This window comes from Leucopleurus acutus (genome assembly GCF_964270905.1).
Source record: "Leucopleurus acutus genome assembly, chromosome: 17".
In the NCBI taxonomy this organism is placed as follows: domain Eukaryota; kingdom Metazoa; phylum Chordata; class Mammalia; order Artiodactyla; family Delphinidae; genus Leucopleurus; species Leucopleurus acutus.
The window spans coordinates 2,459,598-2,474,500 of record NC_139159.1 but is presented as its reverse complement, the minus strand read 5'-3'; the positions used below and the strand labels follow the sequence as shown (position 1 = coordinate 2,474,500).

At 45.2% G+C, this 14,903-nt stretch overlaps 1 protein-coding gene across 4 annotated transcripts in view; it reads left to right on the top strand.

Annotated features, from left to right (window-relative positions):
• The window catches only part of PCMTD1 (protein-L-isoaspartate (D-aspartate) O-methyltransferase domain containing 1), a 140,276-nt gene that overhangs the window by 17,949 nt on the left and 107,424 nt on the right, over positions 1-14,903 (top strand). For 3 of the 4 annotated variants that reach the window (XR_014326872.1, XM_082858760.1, XM_082858759.1), the window contains exon 2: positions 8,449-8,878. The exons of the other annotated variant lie outside the window; for it this stretch is intronic. Coding sequence is in view for 2 of the 3 variants with exons in the window: in XM_082858760.1 (XP_082714886.1) it covers positions 8,572-8,878 (307 nt within the window). In the remaining variant the exon portion in view is untranslated. The remainder of the gene's footprint in view (positions 1-8,448; positions 8,879-14,903) is intronic. 4 annotated transcript variants of the gene reach the window in all.

Genomic DNA, 14,903 nt, shown 5'->3' with positions numbered 1-14,903 from the left:
AACATAAAATAGGTAGCTAGTGGGAAGCAGCCGAATAGCACAGGGAGATCAGCTGGTGCTTGGTGACCACCTAGGGGGTGGGATAGGGAGGGAGGGAGGGAGGGAGACGCAAGAGGGAGGGGATATGGGGATATATGTATACGTATAGCTGATTCACTTTGTTATACAGCAGCAACTAACACACCATTGTAGAGCAATTATACTCCAATAAAGATGTTAAAAAAAAGAGATGCCATTTTATAATACTGGAAAACGATAGTTAACCTACTTACATGCTTTATCTTTGCTTAGTCAAGCGCTTACTTAGACTTTTTGAAAGTTTTTAAAGGTGCCATCAAAATAATTTGATGTAATGACTGTGTGACAAGGCCAGTCTTTGCACTACACAGTGCGTTAATATATAGCAAGAACATCTTTGGCGTGAGCTCATCTTCGGGTTTATTTTATAACGAAATGTTGGAACAGATTAGTGGAAGGGAACAGATACAAATCATCTGAACTGATGAGTAGTTTCCAAACCATGTAGTTTTGCTTCGGAGTATTCTTTTATTTTTATTTGAATATTGTCCCGTGTGAATTCATAATTTTTCAAATAAGCCCCACTTTGAAAGCGTGACCCAAGAGGAGCTGAAAATACGTATGCTTTTCTCTCATGCTTCCCCATCGATCTCATTACGTCCTAAGAACATTGTCACTTAACGGACTGAAAGCGGACAGCACAGCTGCCATTTCAGTATTCTGGTTCAGACTTTTCCCGAGTTAGAGGAGACAGACAACTTGCAGGCTGTGGCTCCTATGAGGATTGTAGTTTAGCACTTCTTAATACTTCTTGAAAAATGGAAAGATGGCAAGTAAATATCCTCAAGCCTGATGAGGTTATTCCCCGAGGATTGGTTTTGTTAGGTCACAGACACGTGTGTAGTGAGGGTGTTTGTGGTCTACGATTAGGGCTGTGCTCAGTGACCACGGGCCTGCGTGGCAGTGGTAGAGGTTTGACAAGGCCGTAGATTCAGATCTTTGAGTAAGAGGAGAGGAGAGACTTCTGGAGCTATATGAAGTTCTGTAATTTTCAAAATAAAAAAATTTCAGATTGAGCTGCTTCATATCTCTTCTTTTAAAAAAATGTGTATTTCTTTATCCCCTCATGTCCTGTACCTTGAACTCTTCAGCGAGCCACCACCTACTGCTTCTCTGTCCATCTGTGAGTTCATGCCGTTGTCCACTGTCCCAGGTGGGGAGGAGGGGAGAATTAGAAGAATGAGGGGCACTGTGGGGAAAGGCAGCAGGGGCAGCTCTGGAGTCGTGGGGCTGAGAAGGTAACTGAGAAGTCCGCACCTGTGAATATAGGCATCTTAGCACTTGCTGAACGTCAGAGTATCTAGTGTGGACGCTTGAACAGTGGCTTATCAGTTTGCCTTTCTTCCTGGCGCTCCAGCTTCAGGGTTCACACTCTCCCTCTAGAATCGTGTCTCACGGAGGCCACTCGCTAGGTGATAACGGCGCCAGATTCCAGAACTGGTGCTTCCTTGTGTTCCCTCTTTGGTCTTCTGGATTGAAGAATGGAAGTTTGCAATGTGCATTGTGTCATAGAAGTGAAAGAAAATGAAGTATTTACTGGATTTGTGTATTACTAGGAGCTTTCTATGTAGCGTACTCTTTACTCTTCACAAATTGATGATGTGGTTATTATTTTTCCCATTTTATAGATAGGGAAACTGAAGATCACAGGTTAAACAGTTTGCCCGAGGCTGTACAGTCATTAAATGACATCAGATGCTTAATTTCCCTCGAATCCAGGGGTCCCCAACCCCCGGGCTGCGGACCCGCTAGGAGGCGGGCCGCACAGCAGGAGGTGAGAGGCGGGTAACCCAGCCAGGCTTCGTCTGCCGCTGCCCACCGCTCGCGCCCCCGCCCCCGTCCGTGGAAAAACTGTCTTCCACGAAACTGGCCCCTGGTACCCAAAAGGTTGGGGACCGCTGTTCTAATCCATTCTTTCTTTGGAACCAAGAGTACAAAAGGGAGGGAAAAAAAGGAAATGAGAGGTTGAGGAGAGGGAAGGAGATCTGAAGTGAACATCTTTTCAGCTAAGAGAATGAAAGGTTCTTCGGAGTGAGAGGTCAGGAGCCTCTGGGTCAGCTGTTGTGTTTCGGGAGGGTCCACGTCTTGACAGACCGGATTTGCGTTGTGGCTCACCCCTGCCAGCTGTGAGCTTGCCTCGTGGTCTTTGAACGTTGTTCTCGTCAGTAAGATGAGGTTAGTGCTTCTTCGTAGGGATGCTGAAGAAACAGACTCCAGTGCCTGGCAGGTGGAGGTACACGGGGAATTGCATGTGTGTGTTATAAGTGGTAAAACAAGGGCAAGCTTTGCATTGTCCTTGGACGTGGAGTTAATTAGATGTTCTCAGCAGCTTTTGGCATGGAGTAGCGAACCTTGGCTCACCTTATTTTTTCTTTTTCTTTCATAAGTCTCTATGTTTCCTCGTGTTTGTCTGTCATCATTGAGAAAGGTTCCCGTGCGGTTCTCTCTGTACTCAGAGTGGCCTTGGTCCATGACTCCCATGGCAAGATCCTTGAAGGCTTGAGGAAGAGTTTGTGCCCTCCAGTAGTGTGTTCTCCTTTGTTTGGGTCACCAGTCTCCTTCCCCCAAAGCTGGGTGGGTTGCATCCCCACCTCTGCGGGAACAGGAGCACAAGGAGTGACTGCTGGCCACCGTTGCCAGGAAGGCAGGGGAGGGGTCAGCCTTCCGCCTGTTCTCTTCCCGCCCCGTGGCGTCTGTCTGCCACCGGCTTGCTTCCTGCCTCCTTTGACTTGGCTTTGACCTCCCATAAAACATCCCTGAGCTGCCTGAAAGACACCATGATGTTGAATGGAGCTGCCAGTAGTTCTTTCCCGCTGCCAGGTACATAAAGTCACAGACCTAATTTCGAAAGCGTAGGGCAAGCAGCTTTTGGAGCACTTGGAAGTCATGTCAGGTGAGCTTATGTGAATGTGCCCTTTGCTCCTCCACCCTCAGGAGTGAAAACTGTTCTGAGGAGTAAGTGCCGCAGCTTCCTTCTGGGACATAACTGCTTAAGCTGTTCAGTCCTTTATCCTGACACTTTGTCCTGTTCTACCTTTACCCTTTCTTCTTTTTCTCAGAATCCTTATTTTGCTTTTATTGTTTAATGCAGGACTTGAACACCCCTAAATTTTTTTTTTCTTCTATGTTAGAGAAAATGGCAGGAGTGGGGCAGAAAAAATTGTGATTGAAGTAACAGAAATGCTGAGGCACAGACGCTCATTTCTAGATAACTAAAACTCAGTTGTATTCAATGCAGGTTTAACTGATGCCAAAATAGCAGAGAAATCAGAGCCCTGGGCTACCTTAGGAATCAGAGAATTAGCCTCTTCATTTCACAGGTGAGGAAGTGGTGTTCTGGAGGGTTGCCCAGAGCCATACAGCAAAGTTATCAATGGGATCAAGGCTAGACCTTGGTCTCTTGACTTTTGTTTGGCACTTTTCCATGATCGAGATGGAATTATCTCAGAATTAACAACTGGCAAACACATTCCATGACCTAATGCTGTAATGGCTTTTTTAATACTGTTTGCTTTACTCATAAAAAATGAACTGTATTTCAAGTTAGGAGATTATTATTGTTTGCCTTACTCATAAAAAATGAACTGAATTTCAAGTTAGGAGATGATTGTTGAATTATCAAAATATTCACTACAGATTTAACTTGCGAACTCCTCATATGTACATTGATTATAATCAGTGTAAATCTCACGGTCCAGTAGTCAGGGGATTGGTTACTTGGTGCATCTGTCTGATGGAATATCACGCCCCTGGATTTTGGAAGAATTTTTGATGGCATGAATAAATGCTTAAGACATATTAAGTGAATGTCTGAAATAATATATACAGTATAATACCAACATTATGTTAAAAAATAAGAATATTGATGCTTAGAAAGTAAATAATAACAGTGACTCTTCAAAGGTTAGGCTTATCAATAATTTTTATTTTACTTGGTTTTCAGGTTTTCTGCAAATGCATATACTACTTTTATAATCAAATCAGTGAATATTATACAATGTAATTTATAATCATACATACAATTTATATGTACTATGTGATTCATTTTTCACTCAGTTTTTCAGAACAATGTATATGATAAAATGACATCTTTGAAGCTCTGTAGTGTAAATTATTATTTATATTATGATCTCTTTTTTGTTCCGTGGTTTTTCTGCTGTAGACTTATTTTATTTGTTAAATGTATTTTTATTCCTTAGGAAACTATTCTCCATGTGTCTTTATTGTACTTCTTCTGGTCTAAATAAATATATATAGCTGTCTTCAGTTTTACCTTGTCAGTTTTGTTCAAATAATGCAGATACGCAGTTTAGAAAGTTAAGTGATACTACGAGCCTTGCAGACAAAGCATAGCAGTTCCTGGCTTCACCTGTCCCCCCCCCCCCTCCCCAGGAGGCTCACACTCCAGAGGGAACTTAAAAAGGTAGCCTTTACGTCCTGCTACAGATGAAGGGTTAACTCCCATACCCCCTTTACCTCCCTCTCATCCTCCCAGTGTGGTTAAATGACTATTCACGTTAAATCAGCAATCATGTTTTCTGTTATGACTGTGTAAATATTGCCTTCCACAGACCAAATAATGTATTCCAATTCTAACAGTCCCTTTCTTTTATGGTTTTGGTTTTCCCTTAACATCCTGTTTGAGTCATTCAGTGCGCTTCTCATTGTCTGAAATCCTTCCCTGGCTTGCCCCGTCTGCAGGAGGAGGTCCAGGCTCCATGTGCTGTGGCCTGCGAGTTTGCCAGGCCCCTTGGTCCTTCTGGCCTCGGGAGCACTGCTTTCTGTCCCCGGGCTCACCTCTGCGGTGCTGTTTGCAGTGTTTGAGCGGGTGTGTTGCCCCTGTCCCTTCTACATCCTGAAATGCCTTTCCTGCTTTCTGCTGTCTCTGCTTCCCAGGCCTTCTTTAGGCAACTCGTGTGGTCCTTCCATCCCCTCCCCTGCCCCCACTGTGTCTGGGCTGGGTGCCCCCTAACACCTTGTGCAACTGCTGTGCCCTGTGCATCTGAGTTTGTAATTGTTTATGCCAGCTGCTTGCCACATGTGCTCTGGGGTCCTTGAGGTCTCCTAGGATCTTTTCAAGGGTCTGAGAGGTCAAGTACTGGGTTTTTCTACTATAACATCTGAAAACACCTAATGTTTTGCAAAAGAGCAGGGCTTGTGGGAAAAATAGCGTTGGGGCATGCCACTCAAAGCCTGTGCAGCCAGCTTACCAGCAGAAACAATACCAATCCTAAGAAAATTTCTGGGACAGCTAAACCTCTGCTGGGGTTTGCAGCTGGCATCACAGCCAGTCAGTCCTTCACAGCCTTAAACCCTGGGGTTCATCGTCCTCCTTTGACATTCAGGCCCTGGAAGACCATTTGCTTATGGGTTATCATTTTATTTGCATATAGATGTCATTTTTATTAAAATTAAAAAATATGAACCTGGGTAGTCTGTTTTAATTCAGGGAAAACGTCTTAGCATTTTTACATCTGCATCCACAGTCCCCCAGATCACTTGAAGACACTGTACCATCATCTAATTGTCTTACATAGGAAGGTACTCTATTCTAAGCTTTTTGCTTGAAGTCTTTATGAGCTGCCACGGTATGCCTTTAGTGTGTGGAAGCTTGTGCCTTCCTGTCACTTCAGAACACGAACATGTATTGTAAACCACCACACCTTCATTATCTCCACGTCATTACCATGTATGCTGAACGTGTGAGCTCATTTGTGTTGAAGAAACATGCACTGCAGCAGGTTGTACCTCCTACTCCAGGAAGCCCTTCCTGACTTCCTCCCTCCTGCACAGCCTTTCAGCTTTCTGTTCAGATCGGTTTCTTTCCTACCAGACCAGAGAGAAAGGAGTCTGGGAAATCTGATTTTGCAGTTGGGCGCTACACCCTGTTGACAAAGGTGATGTTTTTTCCAGCCTTCTGAGTGCCTGGTCTGTTGCAGTAGATCTGAAACACAGATGCACTGCACTTTCTAAAATGGAAAAGTAATTTCCCTTGTTAATACCTGACTGACTCTGCTGCCGATAGTAGATGTTCCTAAACTAGAGTGGACTCCTGGGTCTCCAGGAACTCAGGAGCCTTCTAAAATTGTATGCAACACTTCTGATTTGTTCATTTTTTAATAGAGGGGAGTTTGTGATCAGACTCTCAAAAGGGTCCCCCCCAAAGAAATCACTGGCCTGCAGGCTGAAGTCTACCCAGCTCCGTGTAATTTCTCTGCTCTCTCGACTTAGGCTGAGCTGTTTCCTCAGCCTGTAAATTCCCTGACTCCCATTACTGTGTTGCACAGTCCATGCCCTTAGGAGAGCTTCCTTGATCCCGGGAGCCAGTTCCCTGTGGGCTCCGTGGGCTCCTTCAGCAGCGCCTGTCACGTGAGCTGTAGCTCCCCATCCTTTACGGAAGGTTTCTCACTTGACAGTGGGCGTGCCAGGGCCTTCTTACGAGGCTTACGGTGGCGTTGGTGGGGCAGTACACAGATGGCGGCAAATGGCGGCAGTCCCTGCTCGCTTGGGTCTTCCCCTTGCCTTTCTCACTGAGAGTGTGAGCTCCTGTGTGGTGCGGTCCACGCGTGCGTTTTGCTATGATGATTTTGGGTTAGAGTTCAGAAGGACCCGAGGAGGGTCAGGGCACTCTTCAGCCATAAAACAGCAGAAGGGAAATAATTTTTCAAGCTAGTAGATTACGGCGTTTCGGTAGAGCCGTCTGTAAAATGTCTCTGTGTAGTCAGAGTCGCTCTCGTCAGATCCTCAGCAAGTGCTGCCCGGGGGGTGGGGGCTGACGGCAGCCGCCGCTGCCCAGCGTCGCCAGCTTTTCTGTCGTCTCGGGAAGACTTTGAGGACCCGGTGAGAAAGCTATAACCTGTGCTTAGAGGCCATGCTGTCAAAAACACCTCTAAATGGGGAATTCCCTGGCGGGCCAGCGGTAGGCCTCGAAGATCCCGCAAGCCTCACGGCGCGGCCCCAAATCCCACCACCTTTAAGTGGTGGAATTGCACCCCGCGCGGCGCGCGGTGCTTGAGCTGGAAAGGGTCTGTCCCCGTCCGCCTTCGTTGCGTGGCGGCTGCAGGGCGCTCAGCTCGCGGGGAGGATGGCGCCGCGGGCCCTGGCCCTTTCCAAGGAGAGCGGGTGGGGACGTCGGAGCCAGCCGTTTGTGTGCGTGAGCTTGAGCGCGCTAGATAGGAGCGCGGCGCGAGTCTGCAGTGTTTCCCCTGCTTGGAGAGGAGGAGAGACAAGAGGGGCCCCGGCAGTGGGGCAGGCCCTAGGGGCGCGGCCGCTCTGTCAGGCTGCGGTCCGGCTGCTCGCCTTCTCGCCAGTCAGGAGCGGACCGAGTGGGCTGTCAGAACTCTGGTTTTTGGTCATATGGGTGTTTTCGTTTCTCACTTTCCCTCTCGCCTGATTTATCAATTCAGAAATTAATTGATACATGAATTTGCTTATTAGCGCATTGAATAAAGCTTAAATTGTGTATTGAATAGTACTATTGAAATTCTTATTTTATCAAGTTGCACTTATGTTTCCGTTCAAAGATGCTGAGTTTGACTTGTTAGAAGTTCATTGTACCTACGTGTGTATAACGTATGTTCTAAGGCTTAACCTATTAAAGTTGTTAACAAAATTTGTGGTCTCATTTATCATGACAGGGTTTACCAAACACAACAATCTTAATATGTATATTTACATATATGTATATATATTTATTTCTATACACACATTTTAAACATGTTCCATTTTGTATTCTGTGTTTAGGTAATCTATTCTTCTTTATGTTAACCTTTTGAATTTATGTGGTGCATTTAGGAATTGATAGTGGATGTTTAAGTTTAGGAACTTTAAATCCAGTAACTCGTGTTTATTTACCTAGGCTTTCCACACTCTGAAGAAGGCCACGTGGCTCAGTGATGGAGGGGCGTGGTCTCTGGAGTCGGGAAGGCCGGGGCCACGCCCCAGCCGCGCCCCCTTCCAGAGCAGCCTGTCCACCATGGCAGCCACTGGCCACGTGGGGCTCTTCAGCACTTGGAGTGTGGCCAGTGTGACTGAATTTTTAATTGTATTTAATTTTAATTAATTTAGGTCTGGGTAGCCATGTGTGACTGTGGCTGCCATACTGGGCCTCACAGTATGAGGTGATTTAACTTAGTTCTGTGTCCCAGGTTTCCTGTCTGTACAGAGGAGATCAAACTTAAGCTGCCTTTTGTGGTGGTTATAAGAATAAATAAAACAATATATTTAAAGAGCTTAACTCTGTGCCTGGAACAGAATATGTCCTTGAGAAATGGTAGTTAGTTATAATGACTATTATATATTTAATAAGCTGGAATTACTTTCCTTTTGAGCATTCATTTAAACCTGTTTATTTTTATTCTTCCCTTTCAGGATTAATTTATTTTTGGAAATCAAGTGCAATATTAAAGGAAAACAAACCACACTACATTATTGGAAGCCATTTCTGCTAATTTTATTACATTTTAAAATTTATGGTTTGATTTGAATACTATCATGGGAGGAGCTGTGAGTGCTGGGGAAGATAATGATGACTTAATTGATAACTTAAAAGAAGCTCAGTATATCCGCACTGAAAGAGTGGAGCAAGCCTTCAGAGCGATTGATCGCGGAGATTACTATTTGGAAGGCTACCGAGACAATGCTTACAAAGACTTAGCCTGGAAGCATGGCAACATACACTTGTCAGCACCTTGCATTTATTCAGAAGTTATGGAAGCGTTGAAACTTCAACCAGGATTGTCTTTTCTTAACCTGGGAAGTGGAACCGGATATTTAAGTACAATGGTGGGCTTAATTTTAGGTAATTTAATTTTTGTAAAATTCTATTTTAAAAAGTAAGCTGAGTTTGTATTACTGTTTATGATTTATAGGGTTTGTAACTTTGTGTACAATGTATGTTTGAATGTATATTCTAAAAGTAGTTACCTTCCTTAAGTGTGGAAACACAAGGTCATAGTAGTAATCTTGCCTTATTTTCAGCCCTGACCCTGATAGTTAGCTTTGCGTTCAGTCCTAGACTTAAAAAGTTCTTGGAACTGGTTTTGAACCCCCAGCCATTGTCTGTACTTAGAATTGAACAGTTGGAAGGTGGGAAACTCAGGAGTATCATGTAATCTACTTCAGGTAAAGTGTCCTGACAGCTGGCATCCTGACAGCTGGCATAGAGAGTTTGATGGCTATCAGGCAGTGCCCCATGGTGAAGGGGATGGTGCTGTGCTCTTGTTAGGGTGCAGGAGTCTGTGGGGTATGGAGGGTGTGGCACTGTGGGGCAAAGCACAGGACCGGGGAGAGAAGTGTGTATGTCATTAAGTTTCAGCCATCTCGTTGAGTGTCTCTCTGCCAGGCCTTATTTCTGGAGCGAGTATGCAGCAGTGATCAAAAGGGACAAATGTCTCTGCCTTCAAGAAGCTTACTGGGTGCTTACTACGAGGGCTAGGCATTGCTGAAAGCACTTGACATACAGTAACTCATTTAATGCTCCCAGTAACCCTGTGAAGTATGTATTGTCATGATTCCTGCGTATGTCGGTGAGTAAACCGAGGCACAGAGGTTCAGTAACTCGCCTAGAGTCACGTAGCTAGGAAATGACGGCTGGGGGATTGAGAAGGCGGGTGGACAAAGCATGCACGCAGGAGCGTCTGCTCTGAGACATTGTGATGTTGGATGGAGGATGAACAATCACGAGTGTCACCGAGCCGCTTAGTATTTACCGAGAACTGCTGTGTGACAAGCATTAAGGTAGAGCGTCAGGCCCATAACACGGACTCTTGCCCTTGAGTTTGCAGACTGGCGGGAGTGGAGAGACAGGAAGATGCACGGTTCTCATCCCGTGTGCTGTGTGCCGTGGTTGGGTGTGTGCCCACGTTATAGGGGTGAGACTGGTTTACAGACTACTCTACAGTGATGGGGATCATGGAAGGATTTTAAATAGAGAAATGGCTGTACTCTAGGAGGTCCTGGTGCGCTGAGGCAGTCCTGGTTTTTCCTGGTTATCCTAGCATCAATATTAATGATGTCCTTTTCTTTCCCAAAGTGTCCCAGTCTGCACGGTAAATTATGTGCTCACATCGTATGGCTTTAGGCATTTTCAGGCCTGAAGTTCCCCTTTCCTAAACACTGACTAGCTCCGTACCTGCTCTCCTAGTTGTGGAGCCTGCAATCATTTCACTTCAAAAAAGAAGCCCTTTCATCCCACAGCTGAGTCAGTTCCCGATACATAATAACTGGTCAAAAACGGTAACATTATTAATTTCTGCCAAGAAAGAACTTTAGCAGCTTACATTTAAATTTGGTGCTCTGCTGATCCTGAGATAGCAATTTTTCATCAGGTGGGGAATCCCAGAAACCTAGCACTTGTGTCATTACAGCCTCTTTGAAAAAGGAATCTCTAGGGTTTGAGACGGTCTCCAAATCAAAGGAGCTTAGCGGAGGGGGAGTAGGGAGAGCTGCTTTTCCAAAGCGGGAGCTGCCTTCCTTGAGCCAGTGCATTTCTTGACTAGCTGTGGCCGCTTAAGGCTCCAGAGTGGTCTTCTGCCTCATCTCCCCCATCTTTTTTGGTGAGACAAAACCCATTCTGCAGGTTTCCAGGGTTCTCTCTAAGGTAGATTCTCTTCTCTTCTTCTCTGCATTAAGCCAAACCTCAGTTTTCCCTCTATATTGCTACCCTACTTCTTCTTTTTTAGGAGATTATTATTTTTTTTTTCTTTTTAAGAATTACAAAGACTGTCCTTGGTATGGGCTTTATTTTGGGCTCTGAGCAAATCTGTTTTGAAAAGAACCCTTGCGTTTAGGCCACTACCATTTTCTGAGATCAGTTGAGCTCCTTTACACCGTTACTTCTTAGCCCTGGTTGGGCTCCCGTGCATCTTTTTTCTGCCCATATGCCCTGCATTGAGTTGCTACCATTATTGTTTTCTTGGGGTTTTCCCCTCACTTCTGGTTGTGGAGCGGAAGTCATTACTGACAGCCGTCTCCTTCATTGCTGCTCCTGTGGAAGTCCCCAGATGATTCTGTGTTTATGGGTGTTACTGCTGATTATTACAGGGCAGCTAATAGTAATAAAAATACAGTTTTAGGGAACAGTGCAAGCTGTAGAAATTTTACCAAGTTTTCATAGTAATTTCTTCTGGTTATATTTCTTCAAGCTCTTCTTCGAGGTTGAAAGGCACTTCCCTCGGTGCTGTGAAAAGTCTCAGGTGGGTCACTTTGCATCCTGAGTTTTTACCTTCAGGCTTAACGCTCCCCAGCCTGGATCGTCCATGCACCAAAACCAGTTGAACCGTATTTGCGAATTTGCCGACTTGCTGAAATGCGTCTGTAACCCTGATGTCAGTATCTGTCATTGGCGCACATGTGCGGGTGCCGGCGGGGGCGGGGTGGTGGTGGTGGGAGCCGCTCTGTGGGCGTGGCCCCAGCTGGCCTGGGTCGAGGGACGGTTCTGCTCCTGGTTTCAGCGTCTCAGAGCGGCGGCCAGAGGATTGAGTCACAGTGCGGTGCGAGCAGCTTGGGTGCTGGGCCCCTTTCTCCTGAAGCTCGCTTCTTGTGCAAAATAGAGAAAATAGACTCCACCAGGGTGAGTTTTTAGGACCGAACGTTATTATCTCTGTGAGGTACGTATGTATGTGTATGTGTGCGTATTTCCCCAGTAGCCGTGGTGTAGCATTTGCTTCGTAAGTATTTTCTGGACTTTACAGAACATAAACGACCACAGACACCGTGTGCTGACTGTGTACTCCAGAACACTCCTCACCCTCTCTGAATTTGTGTCTCTGTGTGAAATGACTTGTGAATCTCCGTCTCCCGGCGACTCCCTCCGGAGCTGGCGCCCACGCCGTGTCTCTCCCTGGCAGTCTCCTCTAGGCTGAGCTGGGTGCCGGACTGAGCACCCGCGTCAGAGGCTCACCTGTGTCGCAGGGCTGCTCCTGGAAGCTGCCTTCACGTCGTCTGTGCGGGAGCTCCTGCAGCCTCAGCCCGTCCAGCCTCCCTCACCTTTGGTGCAAAGAATCTTCCCCCGGATTCTGCTGCTCTTTGCGTTGCCTTTACATACACTTCCTCTGTCCTTTTGTGGAAGCTTCTTTGGCTTCAGCCTATGGTGAAGGGTGGCTCTTCCTTCTGTCTTCAGGTCACCTCCACAGGCAGAGGATTCCCAGGTTTCCAGCACCAGGTCTGTCTGCTGAGCTCTGGACACTCCGCATCCTCCAAGCTGGCCAACAAGCTGGATACTTGATTATGTGGTGCTTACTGCACGCCTCTTCTTCAGTGTGCACGAGATTTCCAAGTTCAGCCTGTCTCCAGCTCAAGTTGCCCTTCCTTACCCTCGCCCACACAAGACAGAGCAGCTCAAGTGGCTTATACCTCCTGTGTTTGCATTTTGGTGAAAGGTACTTTTTCCTACAAAAATTACTCAAGGCAGGGCCTGAACAGCAGTCTCTCTTCTCTGTCCTTAACTTTTATCTTGCGGGATAGGCAGTCTGTTCACAGGGTTAGAAACCTGAAAGAACCGCCAGGCCCCTCACCTGTCTCCTCGCTTTGTCTCATCTTCCCACCTGAAGAGCAGTCAGCGCATGGAGCCCTGGGGACACCTCCGCTTCGGCACAGACTCGCAGGATGCTTAGAGGGTGGCAGTTGACTTGAAAGCAGAAGACCTTTCCTAGGTACATAAAGGAAAGTCTGTATTGCATTTTAGAAGATTTCTAGCAAACAGCTAAAATTAGTAAGAAATTTATTTTCAATGACATATACTTTTCTGTAAGATTTACTTCTGTACAATGCCTCATTCTGTGATAAAATAGATTTGACACATGAAGACGTGACAAATACACATTTTTATGCTTTGTATATATATCACTTGCCTCAGTCTTCCTTGTGAACCTTTTAAATTTGGGATGGTAGCTAAGTTTATGTACTTTATCATTCTCCCAAAGAGTATTTATTATACGTGCCATTGAGCCCGCTGCTGAGGATACAGCACTGCAGAAGACACATCCCACACCCTTGAAATCGTGCACGTCGCTTCTGAACTAGCAATAGAAGCGTTGGGTCAGATTTATTGGCTGTTCTTCATTTAGTTCAGGAATTTTTATTGAGTATTGATGTGACTTGGTCACTGCACTGGCCCTGAAGTGTCTTCACAGGTGAATATGCAGTACAACAAAAGGGCTGATGAAATGGCTTCCGTGGAAAGTGAGTGCGTGAACAGAGTTGGATCAAGACCTACAGCTGTTCACATTACCTTGTAAACCATGTCCTGTTCTGTCACAGTTGCACACACTCCTCAGTTTACTGACTGCTTTGGCGTAGTGTCTGGTGTAGGCGTGTGAGAGATGGTCGTAAACTACTCTGGCCACATTAGACTTGGGTATTATCAGCCCACTGGGTGGAAATACCTGAAGTAGCTGATGGTGACATGTGTTCTTGATATGTGGACATTTTAGACATAGTTTACTTAGGATCTTGGGGCCATGCTCCGTAACTGTTTAAACCGACACTTTCAGATTTCGTGTAAACATATTTTTAAGATTCACCTGTAGTAAAAGAAAACAGTACTTATATCCATAAGCTGAGAGAAGCCTGAGGGACTGGAACGTTCTGGTAAATTCCAAGGCTTGCTTCACGCGGCCTTTCCCAAACCTAGAGAGCAGAGAACAAGTCTCCAGTCTTAGGTATGTCCCACTAGCTAAAGAATTTTAAGCTTAACATGGCAAGATTCAGTAAATGTTTGACAGTGTCTTTTGTTAATATGCTTTGGTAACGTGATATAATAAGGCGGAGAACCATAAGAAAATATTTGTATCGTAAGTGGAAATGCATTCGATCAGTTTCTCTTATCTGGTTATCGGTTACTTAATCTTTTGCTGATCTCATTTTTTCTTCCCTTTTCTTCATCTACATATCTTCATTTGCACTATTTTGTTTCTTGGCGTTATACCCCAGGGTGTTCACGGAAAGAAAGAATTAAACCTATTCTTGTCTGCTTTTCACCTGTTACCATCTCTGAATTCTTCTAAAGTTACTTGTAAATCTTCCCAAAGATGCCTACTTTATTCAACTAGAATTAGTAATAAAATATCATTGTAACTTGTTTAAAGGTGTTTTTACATATACAGTTGGTCCTCTGTATCCACGGGTTCTGCATCTATGGATTCATCCACCATGCATCAAGATACTGGGGGGAAAAAGTCCAGCAAGTCCCTAAAAGCAGAACTTGAATTTGTCACGTGCCGGCAACTATATACATAGCATTTACGCTGTATTTCCTATACGTAGCATTTATGTATTGGGTATTACAAGTAGTCAAGATGATTAGGGGAGGATGTACAGATGTGCAGGGTGCATGCGGATACTACCATTTATATGAGGGACTTGAGTTGCACAGATTTTGGTATTTGCAGGGGGTGGTCCTGGAACCAACGCCCCCCCCCCCCCACCGCCCCAATACTGAAGGGTGACTTTTAATTCTCACTGAGAAACTTTATGCTAATTTCATGGAAACCGAATAACTGATTCACCTACTCCCTCTTGTGGTAAATATTTAGTTTTATCCCGATGCTTTTATTTGTAGTTATTAACTCTTGATTATCATTTTAGCAACGAGAGCACAGATTTGAATAGTCCAAAGAGATTTAAAAAATCATTTAGATGGGCATGGCAATAATTAGGAGGGTGTAGCTAGGGTGCTCAACCCAAGCTGCCTTGATAGGGTCACCTGCAGAGCCTGGGCCTCACCCTGAGAGATTCCCTCCCCCTGTTTACAGTTTAAATCAAATTAAATTTAATCGACTTTGAAATTTGATTTTAAAATTCACAGGTTATTCTAACATGCAGTC